The 23,264-nt window shown below is 38.3% G+C and overlaps 1 protein-coding gene across 1 annotated transcript in view; it reads left to right on the top strand.

Moving 5' to 3' along the window:
* Positions 1-23,264, top strand: part of IL13RA2 (interleukin 13 receptor subunit alpha 2) — a 237,258-nt gene that overhangs the window by 181,890 nt on the left and 32,104 nt on the right. The window contains exon 8 of the mRNA XM_053700209.1: positions 17,125-17,257. Within this exon, the coding sequence (XP_053556184.1) occupies positions 17,125-17,257 (133 nt within the window). The remainder of the gene's footprint in view (positions 1-17,124; positions 17,258-23,264) is intronic.

Here is a 23,264-nt window from a genome sequence, read left to right as displayed (position 1 = left end):
TATGCAGGGGTTAGCGATAGCGGGGGAGGCAGATTAGGGGTTAATAAGTTTAAGTTTAGGGGTGTTTAGATTCGGGGTTCATGTTAGGGTGTTAGGTGCAGACTTAGGAAGTGTTTCCTCATAGGAAACAATGGTGCTGCGTTAGGAGCTGAACGCTGCTTTTTTGCAGGTGTTAGGTTTTCTTGCAGCTCAAACTGCCCCATTGTTTCCTATGGGGGAATCGTGCACGAGCACGTTTTTCAAGCTGGCCGCTACCGTAAGCAACGCTGTTATTTAGAGTTGAAGTGGCGGTAAATTATGTTCTACGCTCCCTTTTTGGAGCCTAACGCAGCCCTTCAGAGAACTCTAAATACCAGCGTTATTTAAAGGGGGGGGTGGAAAAAAAACACGCGTAGCTAACGCACCCCTTTGGCCGCAAAACTCTAAATCTAGGTGTATATTTATTATGCATGCTGTGTTTTGCAGAAAATGTATTTAGTAGGGTTGCACCGATACTAGTATCGGTATCAGTGCCGATACCAAGTATTTGCATGAGTACTTGTACTTGTGCTAAAGCACCGATACTTAAACCGATACCTCCAATTCCTACCCATATTCCTGTTCTGCCAATACAATTTGCTGTTATTTGTATTATTGTACGTCAGAGCAGTGCTCCAAAAGCTGCTACTAAACAACTGAAAGCCTACCTGGGAGAGATCACTGTACCTCATTCAGACAAACCCCTGAAGTAATGGGCAGTTAATAAACTGAGATTTAATGGCCCAAAAATATCTTTCTGACCCATGCAGTAGTGTAAAAAGTGAAAGACTGTTCAGCTTAGCGTCAAACGTCCTTACTGATAGCAGAAACAGACTTATAGCTGAACATGCAGAGAGGCTTCTGTTCTGTTCCTTAATAAGAACTTGCCACTAACTTTTAAAAAAATATTCTAATTGCTAGATTGCCTGTTATATACTGCTAGTTCTCATTTTGCGCAATTATGCTCAAAATATACTGTACTCTGAGGAACATCATTAGCCAGGGCTGGACTGGCAATAAAAAGCAGCCCTAGGAAAATATAAAGAGCAGCCCTATTTTCTGTTGAGTCAGTAGGATGCAAATGCCCCATTTGTCTCAAAGGTGATTACTGGGATACTCCTTCTCCAATATAATTTTCAGAATTAAATTATATTACTTTGTATTAAGTACAAGTGTCAGATTAATGAGTCATATAAGCACTCTACAACCCAATCGCATCCAGTAATCACCCCTTTAAATTGTAGCTTTCCAGCCCCAGCTGCTGCAGCTGTTATTTATTGTTGTTATTATTAATATATGTTATTGTAATATATTTATTTATAAACATGTTCTGTGAACTTTGTGAGAACAAACACATAAAACTGTTTTATTATTTCAAAATGTCTTGAGATACAGTTCATAATTCTAAAGAAGTGATCTTAAATCAATAGTCTGTATTGTGCTTGGTAAACTGTCATGACATTAAAAAAAAGTATCGGTAATTGGTATCGGTGAGAATTTGAAAAAAGTATTGGTACTTGTACTTGGTCTTAAAAAAAAATGGTATCGGTGCAACCCTAGTATTTAGAATATATTCAAAAATATATAATTTATGCTTACCTGATAAATTATTTTCTTTCCTGGCATGGAGAATCCACAAATCCATTCAATTGCTAGTGGGAACACCTGGCCACCAGGTGGAGGCAAAAAACATCACAGCAAAGCTTCAAGTATCCTCCCACTTCCCAGAATCCCAAGTCATTCAGCCAAGGAATCATGGAAAGAGAAGAAGACACAAAGGGTATAGAGGTCCTTGACGTTTAGAAAATTACAAAAAGCCGTCTTAAAATAAGTGCTGGTCGTGGACTCTCCATGCCAGGAAAGAAAACAATTTATCAGGTAAGCATAAATTATATTTTCTTTCCAATGGCATGGATAGTCAACAAAATCTATTCAATTACTAGAGGGAACCAATACCAAAGCTAGAGTCCACAGAATGGAAGGGAGGGATACACAAGATAGGTGAGCCTAAATAGAAGGCACCACCGCTTGAAGAACATTCCTCCCAAAGGAAGCCTAAACTGAGGCAAAATCATCAAATGTGGAAAATTTGGAAAAAGTATACAATGATGACCAAGTGGCCGCCTTGCAAATCTGTTCCATAGAAGCATAATTTTTAAAGGCCCAAGAGGAAGCGACAGCCCTATTGGAGTAAGCCATAATTTTCTCTGGGGGCTGCTGTCCAGCTGTCTCATAAGCCAATCGAATAACACTTGTCAACTAGAAGGAGAGAGTAGAAGAAGTGGCCTTCTGACCTCTCCATTTACCAGAAAAGACAACTAAAAGAGCAGCAGACTGACGAAAATCTTTCGTAGCCTGCAAATAGAACTTGAAAGGACGCACATCCAGATTGTGCAACAACCGCTCCTTCTTAGAGGAAGGATTAGGATAAAATGAAGGAACAACAATTTCTTGATTCATATTGCGTTCCGAAACCACCTTAGGTAGGAATCCTAATTTAGTAAGGAGGACCGCCTTATACGCATGAAGAATAATATGAGGAGAGTCGCACTGTAGACCCGAAAGCTCCGAAACTCTACGGGCAGAAGAAATTGCCAGCAGAAACAAAACCTTCCAGGACAATAACTTAATATCAACAGAATGCATAGGCTCAAATGGAGCCTGCTGCAGAACTTTGAGAACCAGATTAAGACTCCAAGGAAGAGCAATTGACTTAAACACAGGCCTGATTCTAACCAAAGCCTGAACAAAAGATGGAACATCTGGCAAAATTGCCAAACGCTTCTGCAGAAGAATCGACAGAGCCAAGATCTGACCCTTTAGGGTACTAACTGATAAACCCTTCTCCAGGCCCTCCTGAAGAAAGGACAGAATACAGGGAATTCTCACCTGACTCCAAGAAAAACCTCTAGAACTGCACCAATGAAGGTATTTACCCCATATCTTATAATAAATCTTGCGTGTAACAGGCTTACGAGCCTGAATCATAGTCTTAATAAGCTTCACAGAAAAACCTAGTCTGGACAAGACTAAGTGTTCAGTCTCCAAGCAGTCAGCTTTAGAGAGACTAAGTTCAGATGGACGAAGGGACCCGGAAGTAGAAGATCCTTCCTCAGAGGAAATTTCCATGGGGGAAATGACGACATCTTCACTAGGTCTGCAAACAAGTTCTGTGAGGCCACACTGGAGCTCTTAGAATCACCAAAGCCTGCTCCTGTTTGATACAAGCTATCACCTGAGGAAGGAGGGCAACCGGAGGAAACAGATAAATTAGACCGAAATCCCATGGAACTGCCCGGGCATTTACCAGAGTTGGTTGAGGATCTCTTGATCTTGCTCTGTATTTTGGAAGCTTGGCATTTTAGACAAGATGCCATCAGATCCAGCTCTGGAACTCCCCATTTGAGGGTTAACATCGAGAAAACTTCCAAATGGAGAGCCCATTCCCCTGGATGAAAGGTCTTTCCTGCTTAGATAATCTGCTTCCCAGTTGTCCACCCCTAGGATATTAATTGCAGAGAGATGACAATTGTGAGATTCTGCCCACTGAAGAATGATTCACCTCCTTCAAAGCTAACATGCTCTGAGTTCCTTTTTGGTGGTTGATATACGCCACCGAAATTATGTTGTTCGATTGAAATCTGATAAACCGGACTAAACTCAGTTGAGGCCAAGCTGTTAGTGCATTAAGAATTGCTCTCAATTCTAGGATATTATAGGAAGGGCAGACTCTTCCTGAGTCCAAAGTCCCTGAGCTCTTAGGGACCCCCAAATTGCTCTCCAGTCTAACAGGCTGGCATCTGTTGTCACAATCTCCCAAGAAGGTCTCAGGAAACAAGTGCCCTGAGACAAATGGTCCTGGGAAATCCACCAAGACAGAGAAATCCTTGTCTGAGAGTCTAAAACTATCCTCTAAGAGAGATCCGAGTGGTCTCCGTTCCATTGACCTAGTATACATAACTGTAAAGGTCTCAGATATAAGTGAGATTTGAATACTATCCTGTATCCCTGGGGGACCACATTCACTGCCCAAGGATCTGGAACATCGCAAATTCAAGCCTGCTGAAAGAAGCATGGCCCCTACCTGATCCAGCACTGGATTGGGGACGGCCCCTTTATACTGACTTAGCATCAGCAGGAAAGGCTTTCTGGATTGCTTACCCTTATTCCAGGGCTAACTAACTCTCCAAGCAGTCTATGCTTGCTCAGATTTAGAAGAGGAGTAAGATTTATGTCCCTTGAAGTTACGAAAAGGAACAGAAATTAGAAATCTGATGACTCTTGGGTCTATTCTTCTTACCCTGTAGTAAAAAGACTCCTTTCCCACCAGTAACCGTGGAAATGATCTCTGCCATACCAAGACCAAATAAAGACTTACCCTTAAAAGGTAGAAACAGAAGCTTGGATTTGGAAGTCACATCCGCAGACCAAGACTTTAACCAAAGGGCTCTGCAGGCTAGTATCGCAAAACTAGAAAACTTGGCTCCCAGTCTGACAACTTGCATATTGGCATCACAGATTAAATTATTAGCCAGCTTTAGATCCTTGATCCTATCTTGGATCTCCTCTATCGTAGTCTCCTCTGAAACTGCCACAACAAACCCTGATGAAGAAACATCTTTCTTAAACAACCTTCCAGTATCTTATCCATAGGGTCTCTAAAAGAGGAACTATCCTCGCACTGAATCAGCCACAGGAAACATCTTTTTAAAAACAGGAGACGGGTTAAAAGGAACACCCGGCTTCTCCCATTCCTGAGATATAATGTCAGACATGCGATCTGGAACAGTAAAAACCTCCACAGATTTAGGTTTGACATCAAAAACTTTATTTAGTTTATTTGCTTTTTTAGGAGCCTCTGTAATTGTTTCAGAGTAATACAAAGTAGCTAAAAGCTCCTTCAAAAGTAAACAGAGATCCTCCAGTTTAAATCTAAAATTAACCTCCTCAAAATCTACTGTACTAGGAACCACAGATTCCGAATCAGAGATCTTGCCCTCAGAAGCTGAAGAGGAATGATCCTCGCTAGATAACTGAGAAAGACTAATCAATCAGTCTTGGTGGAAACAGAACCCATAGAAATGTTCTTAGATTTCCTCTTCCTTTTACCAGAACTAGGTAAAGCACATAGGACTGCAGAAACTGCAAAAGTCAACTGTGCAGCAAAATCTTTAGACAAACAAACACTCCTGAGACTGACTGAGAGGAACCGCAGGGCACTGCATGTAAAACTTTCAAAGGCTAAATATGTTAGAAGAAGGCTGAGACAACCCCTGAACAGCATTATCCTGAGAAAAAGAATGCTCAGATAAGGAATCCTTATCCTTAGATAATAAACTCTTATTAAGGCAAGGGGAACAAAATTGCACAGGAGGTATAACCTGGGCATCTGCACAATAAAGACATTTATCAAATGACAGAGAAATCTTGGGATCGGCATTCATAGAAAATAAAAAGTCCGTTTATATCCCCTATACTAAAAATAATTAGAATAAAAAACGTTAGGCATAGATAACAAATAATTTATTAAAACCGGCACTTCTACACCCCAGCCACGTTGGAGAGACTCAACCAACTGGTAACCAGGAATCCAATCCACACCAGCAGATAAAACAATCCTGTTCAAACTGCAGAGCCTAGAAAGCTGCAAACATCAGAGAGAAGCAACAGGCAGAAAAAAATATCTAATGCCAGAAAATCCGCTCTGTCCCCTTTAAAATCTGGCTTTCAAACAGCCGGCTAGAAACAAACCATTCAGCACTCAGGAAGTAACTGAGCAGTCACATGATCCAAATTCAAAAGTGAGATGCAATAAAAAGAACCACCAACAACCTCCTTAAAGAGATATTACCCAAATAAAATAAAAGGTAAACTTGTGCAAAAATAAATCCCCGTAGCCAAAATAAAAAAAGCCTTCACATGACAGACCAGTGCCCTGAACTGCTGCCCAATAAATCCCCAATCTTTAAAAGGGATATTTAGTCCCATAAGAATCCACCTTGTTCTCTAAGTATCCTTTTTTTCTTTTTTTTTAAAACAAGGAACTCCTAAGTGCTGCAACTTACCTGTGGATCCGCTGTAGGGCAGGTACAGCAAACAGATGGGACAGAATCCTCACTGACATAGATCTGTAGATAAAGAAAAAACAGAGTAACCAACCTTGGTTTTATATATAGGGGTAGCATAAATGTTGGAAGGTAGGCAAAGACCACCTCGCCGTCTTCCACCTGCTAAAAGCCACCATTACTCTTACTAAAGAGACTTACATGGACACAGCATAACCCCAATCCTTGCTTGCAGGGAAAGATACCCATTAAAGGATTAACAACTTGATTTCTTCAGACACCTTCTTCGCACATCACCTACAATGTTACACAGGCAAAGAATGACTGGGGATTGTTGGAAATGGGAGGATACTTGAAGCTTTGCTGGGGTGTTCTTTGCCTCCACCTGGTGACCAGGAGTTGAATACCCACTAGTAATTAAATGGATTTTTGGACTTTCCATGTCATTGGCAATAAATAATTTATCTACAAAAAAATCCTGTAATACTAACCTCCCCCTCCAAAGATGGAGCCAAGTAGTATAAGTAAGGGAATTATTTTTTTAAAGGCTTGATATGTGAAAGGTGAATAATAATAATAATAAATACAAATATAAGGATATATGTGATGCTCATGATTTTCTTCAATTTGTGATTCAAGTGGTTCCTTGCCTTAAATAAAACAAAAACAAGAAAATATATTGTAATCAATTTTAAACAGGTGATGATTTCCCACAGGTGATCCCGCCGAGGAGTTACCCACACTTTTCAGAGCCACCCTGGCTCTGGAGTAGACACACACCTGGTTTTATACTGCCAGGTACCCAGTATAACACCAATCGCTGGCCGCTGCTTGGATAAATAATATTTATTTTAAAACCATATAAAAAGGTGTAAAAAGCCACAAATAAACCCTCTTACATAAAGTCACTCGGGTATTTGTCCACATGAGATTTAAAGTGGGAGTGAAATCACAACACCCTTCTTGGATGAAAGCAGGTGGCATGCTGAATAGCTATGCTCAGAGCCCCCCGGGTTAGTGATATACTCAATACCTTACCTGGTGACTGATCGTAGGAGCATGGCAGTGAAGTTCCGATGTACATTTTGCCATAAGCGTACAGCTTTTTCAAGGAAGTAAGATGGTGTGCGTCCTCTCCTCTGAATTTTATGTGTGGTGGCTGATCCTCCTATTGGCCATTAGTAATTGTGTCATTTGTCGAGATATCACTGTTCCGTCCTTCATTTTTTTTAAATGGCAAAACCTCAATATGTCCTTATTAATATGCCTGGACTCCATTTTGGAAGAGGGCAGACATTTTGGGGAAACATCTTTCCTTTATATAATATAAATATCTGAATTAATGTATAGTGAGTAAGTATAACAAGTAAATACTTCGTAAAAAACATCATATTGTTCTACAATTTACTGAACTTCAAAAATAAACAAGTACTAATACATATTTTTATCTTGCTCCTGTTTTTCAAAGGTAGGTATGTGTATAATCGTAGATGAATATACATTAGTGTATATCTTTCCCACTAAAAATGTAACAGATTAGAAAGATATTATGACCCCTGGTTCTTTTACAATAATACAGTAATATCAATATATATGTAGTTGGAAATAGACATCTATTTATGCAGGTATGCCTCAGTTTTATGTCACAATATTAAACTTAAAAGAACTATAATGAAGGAAGAATTGTAAAAACTATAGAGGAGATTGATAAAATGGAAAGAAGTGACCTTTTAAAGTATAAAGGCAAAATACATACAAACATTGGAAGATATTATTCAGAGACCCATTTCTGGAAACCATTTTAGATTAAAATCCCACCATTGTATATAGGAAAGTTCCCAATATCAAAGAACAACTAAATTACAGTTATATCAAAGACAGAAACACAAATGGGCTAAATACAACACAAACTGGGTTTGTGAAATGTCAATCATGTAGTGCATGTCAGAATACAAAAAAAAAAAAAAAAAACAAGTAGGGTTATAATTTTTTCTCTAAGGAAGACAAAAATTTCTATATAAAAGATTTGATAACTTGTAACAGCAAATATGTTGTATACATGTTTTTCATGTAATTTGTTCTATATAGGAAGAACTATTAGATTATTAAGAACAAGAATAAATTAACATGTATACAACATTAAGACTGGTTTCCAGAAACATACAGTATCAGTCCATTTTGATAAAATTCACAATAGAAATCCCAAGCATTTAGAATTTATAGGGATTAGCAAAGGCACCCAATATTGGAGAGGGGGTGATAGATTAAATAGTCTAGGTCAATTAGAAATGAAGTGGATCTATATTTTAGATACCCTTGTCCCTAATGGCTTAAACAAATACTTCAAATTACAGCATTTTTTTTAATTGACTGATTTTCCCCCTTTCTATATGTTATTCTGTATAAGTCTGTATATCACATGTTAGTGATTTCCAATTGGTCCTTTTACTATTTTCTCTCAACCAATTTACTTTTGAGCTTTTACGCGTTGAGCTTAAATTTATTATTGTGACATAATAGTGAGGCATACCCGCATAAATAGATGCCTATTTCCAACTATATATATTGATATTATTGTAAAAGAACTGGGGGTCATCATAATATGTTTCTAATCTGTTACATTTTTAGTGGGAAAGATATATACTAATGTATATTCATCTACGATTATACACATACCTACCTTTGCAAAACAGAAGCAAGATAAAAATATGTATTAGTACTTGTTTATTTTTGAAGTTCAGTAAAATGTAGAACAATATGATGTTTTTACAAAGTATTTACTTGTTCTGCTTACTCACTATACATTAATTCAGATATAAATATCATATAAAGGAAAGATGTTTCCCCAAAATTTCTGCTCTTTTCCAAAATGAAGTCCGGGCATATTAATAAGGACATATTGAGGTTTTGGCATTTTTAAAAATGAAGGATGGAACAGTTGAATCTCGACAAAGGATGCAATTACCATTGGCCAATAGTAGGATCAGCCACCACACATAAACATCAGAGGAGAGGACGCACACCATCTTACTTCCTTAAAAAAGCTGTACGCTTACGGGAAACGTACATCGGAATGTCACAGCCATGCCCCAACGTGTTGTGATTTCACTCCCATTTTGAATCTCATGTGGACAGATACACAAGTGACTTTATGTAAGAGGGTTTATTTGTGGCTTTTTACCCCTTTTTATATAATAAATAATAATAATAAATATTATTTATCGAAGCAGCGGCCTGCGATTGGTGTTATACTGGGTACCTGGCAGTATAAAACCAGGTGTGCGTCTACTCCAGAGCATGGGTGGCTCTGAAAAGTGTGAGTAACCCCTTAGCTGGATCACCGGTGCGAAATCATCACCTGTTTAAAGTTTATTACACTATATTTTCTTGTTTTTGTTTTATTTGAGGCAAGGAACAACTTGAATCCAAATTGAAGAAAATCCTGCGGATCACATATATCCTTATATTTGTATTTATTATTATTATTTTTTACCTTTCACTTTTTATTTTACCATTACCATTGCATTAAGTGAATTTTGTACTTATCTGTTTATTAAAAGCTTGATATGTGCCAACACCCTAAAATCAATATATACTACTGAGGAGCCAAAATAGACAATTCAGCCCACCATGTCCTCTATTAAGGGTGTCAAGTATAATTTCATTTATGAAAGCAGCATAATATACAGTATATGTGTATATATATTATTGCATCACTGGCAGTTCTTAACCCATTTGTACCTGATGTAAGGAAATTTAATTGACAGGTCTCTCAATATACAGTTCTTTATAACAACAATGATGGGCTAGTTTTCATTGAGCCGTAATTAGGTTTGTTTGCGCTCGCAAAATGATAAATATGGTGTCGGAAGCAATTTTGTTCACCAACTGCTTCCAATGGCCCATTATACCTCGAACTCTGGCTGCTGAAAACATTTTCGTGTCCCATAGAAAGTATCAGAAGCCGCTAATCTAGAAATAATACCAGGTTTCCAATGAAAGCACAAAACGTTAATATACTGTTGGAGGCCGTCGATACATTGAGAAAAATTACACCTAGATAGGTGTGAAAGAGGAAAACTGAGCTTTTTGAGACCTATTTCCTACTGAAATCCAACCCGCTTCCCAAAAATAAACCTGCACATCAAAACCCCTCTATCCGCCATCCCCCTACATCGCAACTAATAATAAATGTATTAATGTCTAAACTTCCATCCCCCCACATTGCAACTAACAATAAAATGTATTAACCTCTAAACCGCCATCCCCCCACATTGCAACTAACAATAAAATGTATTAACCTCTAAACCTCCACCCCTCCCCACATTACAAAGTACCTATTTAACCTATTAACTCCTAAACCGCCATCTCCCCACAACGCAAAGAACCTACTTAACCTATTAACCCCTAAACGGTCATCCCCCCACAATGCAAAGTACCTATTTAACCTAATTACCCCTAAACCGCCATCCCCCCATAATGCAAAGTATTAATGTAATCACTAAGCCCCCTTACCTAACACCCCCTAAGTTAACCCCAATTACATAAAATAAAAAAGACTATTAAACTAATAAATTAATTAAAATACCAAAATTTAAAATCCTAATCTAAAATTAAAATAAAAAATCCTAATATTACATAAAAAAATAAAACATAAGATTTAATTTAAATACAAAATCTAAGATTACGTAAAATAAAAAAATCTAAGATCACAAAAATAAAAAAATCTAAGATTACATAAAAAAAATAAACAAAATTATCAAAAATATTTATTTTTAAACCTAATCAAATACCCTAATAAAAACAAAAAAGCCACCCAAAATAAAAACACCCCCTAATCTAAGATTAAACTACCAATAGCCCTTAAAAGGAACTTTTGTAGGGTATTGCCCTGAAGCAATCAGCTGTTTTACCTAAGAAGAAATACAAATTAACCCTTAACAGTAAAAACCCCCACCCACCCACCCAAAAATAAAAAAGACCTAACTCTATAAAAATCTAATCTACCCATTGTCCCTGAAGGGGCATTTGTATGGGCAATCAGCTCTTTTGTTGCCCCTTAAAAATTCCCTAATCTAAAAAAAAAACCTCACCCCAAAAAAACCTAACACTAACCCCAAAAAATGTACTCACCGTTCCTGAAGTCCGGACATCCATCTTCATTCAGGCGACGACATCTTCATCCAGCGAGGGGACATCTTCTATCTTTTTCCTGGAGGTGAGGAGCGGTCTTCTGATGCGCGGAGCGGTCTTCGGCGGTGGCGCAGTCATCCGACGTGGAGGCTCTCTTTATACGATCGCCCACCGCACACTGAAGCTTGAATGCAAAGTACTGCCTGTCTACCTAAACGGAGAGGCTGTCAGTCCCGCACGCGGGCAGAGAGGAGGAGGGGGAGACTGCACTGGAAGAATTCACGCCATGCATTGTAACAACACAATCAATCAGGCTGCTGTTGGGGGCAGGTCCCACTACTGTCACAGCTCAATCAGTTTTAAAGAAAGCTGCAGTTCTTTTACAGCGCACGCAGGGGGTTTGCAGGGAGATCATGCCATGTTATCCATCTGGCAGCCATACGCTCTGTAACGTCCTGCTTTAGGGGATTACCTACAACTCAGCCACAATGCCATGTGGCCCTCTCTACTGCGGCCCACCAGAAAATGTCCCAGCATCCTGGTAGCCCAATCCGGCCCTGCGGAGCAGGGGGAGTGCAGTTTAGGCATGATGTAGTTATAGGGGGGACTTAGAGGGCATGCTCATTGGAGTTACCTGAACTTTGATTTGGACATCGACACAAGATCAATATGTTCGAATTAGCAAAGTGCAGGTTGTGAGGAGGGTAGCGGCCATGTTTGTCATGACAGCTATTAGCTGTCGAGACTATATTGCCTAAGGTATTTAGTATAGCTGTAATTAAACTTAGGTTCCTACGGCAATATTTGGAGTGTGCCTACACTGTCTGCACCATGTAGGCACACTTCAAATAGGGTCCCCCTGGTAGCAGCAATATGCTGACGAGAGGAGATGTCGGTGATGCGGGTGGTGATGTCATGCTCCCATTGACTTCTATAGAAGAGATAAAGCCGCTCACCGGCATTGCTCGGACACGCCCCATTTCTTTAATTATCGATGCTTTGAATATCGGGGCCTTCATGTCAAATTGAGCACACTTGGTAAATGCACTTGGTAAATGTGATAATTAATTATAGATATTAATCTAGCTCATAACACTGAGGTCAAGAATTAACATGGCTAGTAATACCTCACCTAATGTAGTTAAATGGAGATAATAGTGAAGGGCTGCAGTGCTTAGGTTTTACGTCTTAGGTCACATAATGGAGTCTTACTCACAATAGAATTGAATTATTTGAAATATATATAGTAGTGGTTTTGATGTATCTGTAAAAAAGGAATCTCTGGCTTTCTGGGTTGCTGATCTGTGTCAGTTACTGTAATTGTGTTTCCAATTAGGCTGGATGTCACTCTCCCCTTATAATAACAGTGTGTGAGACACGAGTTCTGCCACTATCTCTCTTAGTAATAAGATTTAAGAATACAGATTGCAACCTGATATGCGCTGTAATAGGCTTCCAAGGTAATAAAAGTAAATCTAGTCGGTGTATCTGAAAAAAGCTGGCCAATGTAATGAAATGAAAATAAATCTTGTTGTCACTCTTTATTTCTATATATTCATTATACAGTTACCAGATTCTGAATTAGTTTGCATCTTAAATAAGTTTGCACATTATATTAGAGTGTTAGATCATAAATTAATACAACTTACATATCGTACCTTATTTTGTGACTAGTTACCCCTAGTACTAATGGTTTATTTAGTGCTGATCAGAGGTCAAAAGAGGTATCGTATATATCAAATTACAAATGTTCTTATTTGGGTATTCAATACTCTTACTTGTCTATCAGTATTCCTATATTTGGACTAAAAAAGTCCAAATTGAAATGTTACCAGTCTATACCAGTATGTGAGTAAAGCTGTAGGAAGATATCTCCGGTATTTGGTGATCTCCGGTCACTTCAGAATATTTTTCTCAGCTAAAAAGTTACCGGCCTATACCTATATACAAGTAAAGCTATTAGAAGGTATCAACGGTATTAAGTGATCACCGGTTGTGTAGCTGTAGTCACCGGTTAGGGTTTATTATATCAGTATATACTTATGATTCACTCGCTCAGTATAGTATTCATACTGTGGGACTAGTGTATGGACATAGAGCCGTTGTCATCCACTTACTGTTATTAAATCAACTTATAAGTATATTTATGTCCCTTACCAGAGCATCAATATTAGATGTTAGAACAAGGATATTATTGAAATATAATTAAGTGGGCATGAGTTTACCGGCCTATACCATCAATGTCACTATAATATCTCTATAATATTAATAGCCCTGCGAGGTGCTTATATCATCACTGTAATAGTTCCAGATGATCGGTACTTGAGTCTAAAGCCGATATCACCCTCTTAATATCGTAAGATTATCGTGATGCTGTATTGATGTCACTTTAGCATAACATCGAAAATAGATGTTAGTGCAGGGATATTATTTGGATATAATATAGTGGGCAAAAGTTTACCTGCCTATACCTTAAAATAACCGTAATAATTTTGACAGCCCAGTGAAGTGCCTGGATCACCGCTGCAGGAGTTAATAATGAAAGGTACTGAAGTCTAAATGAGTTATACCGGCCTATACCTTCCAAGTGGTTTGGGCTCTGGCAGTCCTGATATGTACCTTATTCAACACCACTAAAATTACTAAAAATATTACACTAAGGTTGTAATTACTTTTACCGACCTATACCTTTAAGTCTAAATAAATTGTACCGGCCTATACCTTTAAGTCCAAATAAATAGTAGCGGACTATACCTTTAAATCTATATAAATTGTACCGGGCTATACCTTCGAGTCTAAATAAATTGTACCGGCCTATACCTTCTGAGTCATATGGGTTCAGACAGCACAACTATGTGCCTAATTCACAACCGCTATAATTATTAAAATGTAAGGCTGAGGTTCTAAATAACTATTACCGGCCTATACCTTAAATATCAACCCGACACTGGTAACCCAGTGCTGTACCTGGTTAACCACCCAGTAGTTGCAAATATATATGCGCTACATTCAGTGTCACATAATTATAGTTAAATACACTATTTTAAGTTGGAGCGCAAATAATGCCGATATGATATCTAACAGTTTAAAATAAAGCACAACCACTATCCCCTAACATGTTTCGCCAGTAACCTGGCAAAAGCAATATGTAAGTTGTATTAACTTATGATCTAACACTCTAATATAATGTGCAAACTTATTTAAGATGCCAAACTAATTCAGAATCTGGTAACTGTATAACGAATATATAGAAATAAAGAGTGACAACAAGATTTATTTTCATTTCGTTACATTGGCCAGCTTTTTTCAGATACACCGACTAGATTTACTTTTATTACCTTGGGAGCCTATTACAGCGCATATCAGGTTGCAATCTGTATTCTTAAATCTTATTACTAAGAGAGATAGTGGCAGAACTCGTGTCTCAAACACTGTTATTATAAGGGGAGAGTGACATCCAGCCTAATTGGAAACACAATTACAGTAACTGACACAGATCAGCAACCCAGAAAGCCAGAGATTCCTGTTTTACCGATACATCAAAACCACTACTATATATATTTCGAATAATTCAATTCTATTGTAAGACTCCATTATGTGACCTAAGATGTAAAACCTAAGCACTGCAGCCCTCCACTATTATCTCCATTTAACTACATTAGGTGAGGCATTACTAGCCATGTTAATTCTTGACCTCAGTGTTATGAGGTAGATTAATATCTATAATTAATTATCACATAAGCTCATACCAGTGGAGAATATATAGTGCCTTATTATCAAACCTGAAGGTTACCCCCAAGGGGCGTTAGTTCATTGAGTATATATACGGATATGATACTAACGTTGTTTTTAAATGTGTGTCCTTTTGTAAATATAATATTTCTATTAAAAGTTATATTTTAATTTCAGTGCTTTACACTCCATCCATCAGTCCTAAACATATCTATCTCATTAATTTAATGAGCAGGAATGTGAGTGCTATCCAGGTGTACCTCAACATCAGTTGTTTACTGATTTTTTCTATCCATTATAGGTCGTGAATAGTTCTTATTAGTTAATCTGCTTTTATCTAAAGACCACTTATAGACAAACACGCACTTCCTTTTAATTTAAAGGGACACACATTTTCTTTCATGATTTGCTTCATTCTCTTGTATCTCTTTGTTAAAGTAGCAGCAATGTACTACTAAGCACTAGATGAAGAAATCAGGTTAGCCAATGATAAGAGGCATATATTTGCAGCCACCAATCAGCAGCTTGCTACCAGTAGTGCACTACTGCTCCTGAGCCTATCTAGTTATGCTTTTCAACAAGGGATACTAGGAGAACAAAGCAAATAAAATAAAAGAAGCTAATTTGAATGTTGTTTAAAATTGCATGCTCTATCTGAATCAAGTTTAATTTTAACTTTGCTGCAAATTAAAAATCAGTTTAAACTTCTTATGATTCAGATAGAGCATATACATTTAAGACACTTTTAAATTCACTTCTATTTTTAAATGTACTCTGTTCTCTTGGTATTTTTGAAAATGAATATGCACATATCATACACTGTGGGAGCTGCTGCTGATTGGTGCCTGCACACATTTGTCTCTTGTGATTGGCTAACTAGATGTGTTCAACTTCCTGTCAGTAGTGCAATGTTGTCCCTTCAGCAATGGATAACAAGAGAATGAAGCAAATTTGATATTATAAGTAAATTGGAAAGTTGTTTAAATTTCTAGGTTCTATCCATATTATGGAAGAAAATGTTAGGGTTTCCATTCCCTTTAAGCTATTTTTCATAAAAAAATTAAATGTTCATGTTATAATTTCCCATTAGCAGATCTCAGATGAATTAAATTAGATTTTATTGATCTGTTTGTTAAGTGACTTACAGCGTACTTCAAATGTCTTACTCAACAAAACTCCTATAATATTCTTAAATTTGTTTGACATTTCAATGACTTGAGATCACAGTTTTTCCCATTTAAATACAAATAGAAATAGTGTTAGTCAGATGCTGAGATTAAAGGAAACAAAAACACACTAATTATAAGGACAGGTTCATAATTCTGAGATAAATGTAACACTTAAAAAATATAAAATGAAGGGACTACTCCAATAACCTACTCGCTGGCCTTCCTCTTTACCGCCTCTCCCCTCTTCAATCCATCCAAAATGCCTCTGCCAGGCTGATCCACCTTTCCCGTCGATCTGTATCTGCTGCACCTCTCTGCAAGTCCCTTCATTGGCTCCCCATTCACAGCAGAATTAAATTAAAAATTCTCACCCTTACATACAAAGCTCTCACCAACGCCGCTCCCCTCTACCTATCCTCTCTAATACACAAGTATACTCAAGCCCGTCCACTAAGATCCAACAATGACCTGCTCCTTGCATCCGAAACTATCACCTCCGCTCATGCTAGACTGCAGGACTTCTGTCGTGCAGCACCTACCCTCTGGAACACTCTCCCTCGTGCTGTCAGGCTTTGCCCTAATCTGTCTTCCTTTAAATATTCCCTGAAGACTGAAGACCACCCAACTCAATAATAAATTAACTTCACTTACCTAACATTTCCCTCATCTAACTCTGTATGAACATCTTTCCCAATCTTGCAGTCCTCACCTCCTGTTTCTCAACCTCCCAACCTTCTAGATTGTAAGTTCCCATGGGAATAGGGCCCTCAATCCCTCCTGAATGTGTTTGCAAATTTTGTCCTGTATCTTACAAGTCTTGTATTGTTTTATTTAAATGAATTGTATCCATGGACAGCTCTGCGGAATATGTTGGCGCTTCATAAATAAAGTATAATAATAATAATAATAATAATAATAATAATAATAATAATAAAAGGTAATGCAGCCATTGGTGTAAATTACAATAAATACTATAGAAATGTTTAAAAAATATATTCTTTTTCTAGTCTGCTGAAGAGCAAAGAGAAACTTCCAGGAACATCAGTTCTGACAGCACATGTGCACAAGTCAAAGGAAAAGTTAATATGTATTGTGCAAAAGATGGGTTTTGGAGTGAATGGAACACTCACTGTTGGAAAGGTAATATATTACATATACTGTATTACAACTTTGTGTTTAGCTAGAGGTGAGCTTATTGCTTAATGTATTTGTAAAAAATAATATTCTGAAAATGTCCTAAAGAAAAAAAAAGCTCAAATCTATCATGTTTTGATCAGGTCTAAATGGAAAAAGAAATATGTCTACATGTTAATTCTCCTGCTGTTTTTTTTTTTTTTTTATCATTGTTATGCTTTAATCCTTTAACTGCCCTGGCAATAGATAGTTATCCACAAAATGCATTTAGGTCAAAGTACTGCCAAGTGACATCACCATATGGGGGGGGGGTATTAATGGAGCTGATTATGGCCCTTCTACACTAGAGCTTATAAGATGATGAAAAAGTTCAAGATCCCACTGATATCACCAAGCCCCAGAACCCAAAAGTGCTGCTGCAGGTAGAAGAAGTGAGCTGGAGAGATCCCCTCTCTTGTATCTTTCCCGGCTCTAATCTGGTTCTACACCCTAAGGCCTAGATTTAGAGTTCGGCGGTAAAAGGGCTGTTAACGCTCCGCAGGTTTTTTTCTGGCCGCACCATAAATTTAACTCTGGTATCGAGAGTTCAAACAAATGCTGCGTTAGGCTCCAAAAAAGGAGCGTAGAGCATTTTTACCGCAAATGCAACTCTCGATACCAGAGCTGCTTACGGACGCGGCCAGCCTCAAAAACGTGCTCGTGCACGATTCCCCCATAGGAAACAATGGGGCTGTTTGAGCTGAAAAAAAACCTAACACCTGCAAAAAAGCAGCGTTCAGCTCCTAACGCAGCCCCATTGTTTCCTATGGGGAAACACTTCCTACGTCTGTACCTAACACTCTAACATGTACCCCGAGTCTAAACACCCCTAACCTTACACTTATTAACCCCTAATCTGCCGCCCACGCTATCGCTGACCCCTGCATTACACTTTTAACCCCTAATCTGCCGCTCCGTAAAACGCCGCCACCTACGTTATCCCTATGTACCCCTAATCTGCTGCCCTAACATCGCCGACCCCTATGTTATATTTATTAACCCCTAATCTGCCCCCCACAACGTCGCCGACACCTGCCTACACTTATTAACCCCTAATCTGCCGAGCGGACCTGAGCGCTACTATAATAAAGTTATTAACCCCTAATCCGCCTCACTAACCCTATCATAAATAGTATTAACCCCTAATCTGCCCTCCCTAACATCGCCGACACCTACCTTCAATTATTAACCCCTAAACTTCCGATCGGAGCTCACCGCTATTCTAATAAATGGATTAACCCCTAAAGCTAAGTCTAACCCTAACACTAACACCCCCCTAAGTTAAATATAATTTTTATCTAACGAAATAAATTAACTCTTATTAAATAACTTATTCCTATTTAAAGCTAAATACTTACCTGTAAAATAAATCCTAATATAGCTACAATATAAATTATAATTATATTATAGCTATTTTAGGATTAATATTTATTTTACAGGCAACTTTGTAATTATTTTAACCAGGTACAATAGCTATTAAATAGTTAAGAACTATTTAATAGTTACCTAGTTAAAATAATAACAAATTTACCTGTAAAATAAATCCTAACCTAAGTTATAATTAAACCTAACACTACCCTATCAATAAAATAATTAAATAAACTACCTACAATTACCTACAATTAACCTAACACTACACTATCAATAAATAAATTAAACACAATTGCTACAAATAAATACAATTAAATAAACTAGCTAAAGTACAAAAAATAAAAAAGAACTAAGTTACAGAAAATAAAAAAATATTTACCAACATAAGAAAAATATTACAACAATTTTAAACTAATTACACCTACTCTAAGCCCCCTAATAAAATAACAAAGCCCCCCAAAATAAAAAATTCCCTACCCTATTCTAAATTAAAAAAGTTACAAGCTCTTTTACCTTACCAGCCCTGAACAGGGCCCTTTGCGGGGCATGCCCCAAGAATTTCAGCTCTTTTGCCTGTAAAAGAATAAATACAATACCCCCCCCCCCCAACATTACAACCCACCACCCACATACCCCTAATCTAACCCAAACCCCCCTTAAAGAAACCTAACACTAAGCCCCTGAAGATCTTCCTACCTTGTCTTCACCATCCAGGTATCACCGATCCGTCCTGGCTCCAAGATCTTCATCCAACCCAAGCGGGGGTTGGCGATCCATAATCCGGTGCTCCAAAGTCTTCCTCCTATCCGGCAAGAAGAGGACATCCGGACCGGCAAACATCTTCTCCAAGCGGCATCTTCGATCTTCTTCCATCCGGTGCGGAGCGGGTCCATCTTGAAGCAGGCGACGCGGATCCATCCTCTTCTTCCGATGTCTCCCGACTAATGACGGTTCCTTTAAGGGACGTCATCCAAGATGGCGTCCCTCGAATTCCGATTGGCTGATAGGATTCTATCAGCCAATCGGAATTAAGGTAGGAATTTTCTGATTGGCTGATGGAATCAGCCAATCAGAATCAAGTTCAATCCGATTGGCCGATCCCATCAGCCAATCAGATTGAGCTCGCATTCTATTGGCTGATCGGAACAGCCAATAGAATGCGAGCTCAATCTGATTGGCTGATTGGATCAGCCAATCGGATTGAACTTGATTCTGATTGGCTGATTCCATCAGCCAATCAGAAAATTCCTACCTTAATTCCGATTGGCTGATAGAATCCTATCAGCCAATCGGAATTCGAGGGACGCCATCTTGGATGACGTCCCTTAAAGGAACCGTCATTAGTCGGGAGACATCGGAAGAAGAGGATGGATCCGCGTCGCCTGCTTCAAGATGGACCCGCTCCGCACCGGATGGAAGAAGATCGAAGATGCCGCTTGGAGAAGATGTTTGCCGGTCCGGATGTCCTCTTCTTGCCGGATAGGAGGAAGACTTTGGAGCACCGGATTATGGATCGCCAACCCCCGCTTGGGTTGGATGAAGATCTTGGAGCCAGGACGGATCGGTGATACCTGGATGGTGAAGACAAGGTAGGAAGATCTTCAGGGGCTTAGTGTTAGGTTTCTTTAAGGGGGGTTTGAGTTAGATTAGGGGTATGTGGGTGGTGGGTTGTAATGTTGGGGGGGGGGGGTATTGTATTTATTCTTTTACAGGCAAAAGAGCTGAAATTCTTGGGGCATGCCCCGCAAAGGGCCCTGTTCAGGGCTGGTAAGGTAAAAGAGCTTGTAACTTTTTTAATTTAGAATAGGGTAGGGAATTTTTTATTTTGGGGGGCTTTGTTATTTTATTAGGGGGCTTAGAGTAGGTGTAATTAGTTTAAAATTGTTGTAATATTTTTCTTATGTTGGTAAATATTTTTTTATTTTCTGTAACTTAGTTCTTTTTTATTTTTTGTACTTTAGCTAGTTTATTTAATTGTATTTATTTGTAGCAATTGTGTTTAATTTATTTATTGATAGTGTAGTGTTAGGTTAATTGTAGGTAATTGTAGGTAGTTTATTTAATTATTTTATTGATAGGGTAGTGTTAGGTTTAATTATAACTTAGGTTAGGATTTATTTTACAGGTAAATTTGTTATTATTTTAACTAGGTAACTATTAAATAGTTCTTAACTATTTAATAGCTATTGTACCTGGTTAAAATAATTACAAAGTTGCCTGTAAAATAAATATTAATCCTAAAATAGCTACAATGTAATTATAATTTATATTGTAGCTATATTAGGATGTATTTTACAGGTAAGTATTTAGCTTTAAATAGGAATAAGTTATTTAATAAGAGTTAATTTATTTCGTTAGATAAAAATTATATTTAACTTAGGGGGGTGTTAGTGTTAGGGTTAGACTTAGCTTTAGGGGTTAATCCATTTATTAGAATAGCGGTGAGCTCCGATCGGAAGTTTAGGGGTTAATAATTGAAGGTAGGTGTCGGCGATGTTAGGGAGGGCAGATTAGGGGTTAATACTATTTATGATAGGGTTAGTGAGGCGGATTAGGGGTTAATAACTTTATTATAGTAGCGCTCAGGTCCGCTCGGCAGATTAGGGGTTAATAAGTGTAGGCAGGTGTCGGCGACGTTGAGGGGGGCAGATTAGGGGTTAATAAATATAATATAGGGGTCGGCGATGTTAGGGGCAGCAGATTAGGGGTACATAGGGATAACGTAGGTGGCGGCGATTTGCGGTCGGAAGATTAGGGGTTAATTATTGTAAGTAGCTGGCGGCGACGTTGTGGGGGGCAGGTTAGGGGTTAATAAATATAATATAGGGGTCGGCGGGGTTAGGGGCAGCAGATTAGGGGTACATAAGTATAACGTAGGTGGCGGTCGGCAGATTAGGGGTTAAAAATTTTAATCGAGTGGCGGCGATGTGGGGGGACCTCGGTTTAGGGGTACATAGGTAGTTTATGGGTGTTAGTGTACTTTAGGGTACAGTAGTTAAGAGCTTTATAAACCGGCGTTAGCCAGAAAGCTCTTAACTCCTGCTATTTTCAGGCGGCTGGAGTTTTGTCGTTAGAGCTCTAACGCTCACTGCAGAAACGACTCTAAATACCGGCGTTAGAAAGATCCCATTGAAAAGATAGGCTACGCAAATGGCGTAGGGGGATCTGCGGTATGGAAAAGTCGCGGCTGAAAAGTGAGCGTTAGACCCTTTAATCACTGACTCCAAATACCAGCGGGCGCCCAAAACCAGCGTTAGGAGCCTCTAACGCTGGTTTTGACGGCTCCCGCCGAACTCTAAATCTAGGCCTGTGTAATTTGGAAGCCTTACCTATATACTGTTATTTCCAGCCCTGGAAATCAGACTTTCTGCCTAAGTCAAACTGTGGAAACAGGTGGGATCTAATCAGAGTGATTTGCACCCTTAAGCTATCCATTTCTGCCTGATCCAGGGAAACCCGGGTGTGTGGTTTGCGTTGTCTTGGTGGCACAGAGAGACCCCCTCTCTAGGAACTCTTTCAGTTCTAAGTCAGAACTATATTCCAAGCAGTCTGGAACGCCTACCTTTATATGGATAGTTTTGGTTCCAAAGGATAGTCTTTCCACTTCAACTTACACCTTACAACCAGGTTGGATCTAACCTGAGTGACTGTTACTAAGCTATTCAAATGTGTATATGGTTAGACCTGACAATACCATGAAGCTTGCCTGATATAATATTACAATATGGTGAAGGACCTTCTGTATTACACAGAACATTGATCAAATGTGTATTGGATAACAAATGTTTATATTACCTTTTTTTTTTTTTTTTTTTTAAATTTCTTTATTTCATAATCAACACCATACAACAATATGGATAAAAAAATAAATAAGCTCTTCTATGGCAGATATTCATTTTACCTGGCCATAGCTATACATAATGCCTTACATTGCACACAACATAAATCAAAAGAACATCAACCTGTTATACACAATAAAACAAACGCAGGTCCTTCGCCTTAGTTTTTCAATAGTAAATTAATAATAAGGCACAATAACTAAAAATTACCTTCATAATTTCGCTTATAATGCTTGGATTCATTCCAGCTACTTCAATCCAGCCTTGCTCTTTATTGAAATATATCGCTTTAATCTTATAACTTACTTCCTTCTTGCTAGACTGCGAGAAAAGGAGGGAGGGGGAAAACCGGAGGGGAGGCCATGAAGAGGAAGAAGAGAAAAAAAAGAGAGAAAAAAAGGGGGGACCCTAATCTTTAGTAAATCAATTCATCGATAGCAGCCCTTGTTCTAATTGGTTTTGGACCCAGCTAGAGTTTTTAAAGGGTAGAGAGAGCTGGCATTGTGTTCTTTTAGGCAAGGAGCAAATGTAACACTTCAATTTACTATAGAACCTAGCAATGTGTTTAGAATTAGGATTTTTCAAATTAAACTGTTCCATGACACTATGATACTGGACATTGTTAAGAAACTCTGTAAAGTTTGGTCCTTTCTTGCCCTTCCACGATTTTAGTATTAAGTTCCTACCAATCAATATAAGTAAATTTATAAATCTTACATTTGTCAACTCCAATGAATATTTACAAAGAAAAAAAATCTGCGCCA

This window comes from Bombina bombina, chromosome 1 (assembly GCF_027579735.1).
Source record: "Bombina bombina isolate aBomBom1 chromosome 1, aBomBom1.pri, whole genome shotgun sequence".
Classification (NCBI taxonomy): Eukaryota; Metazoa; Chordata; class Amphibia; order Anura; family Bombinatoridae; genus Bombina; species Bombina bombina.
The sequence above is the reverse complement of the archived record's forward strand: the minus strand, read 5'-3'. Positions and strand labels throughout refer to the sequence as shown.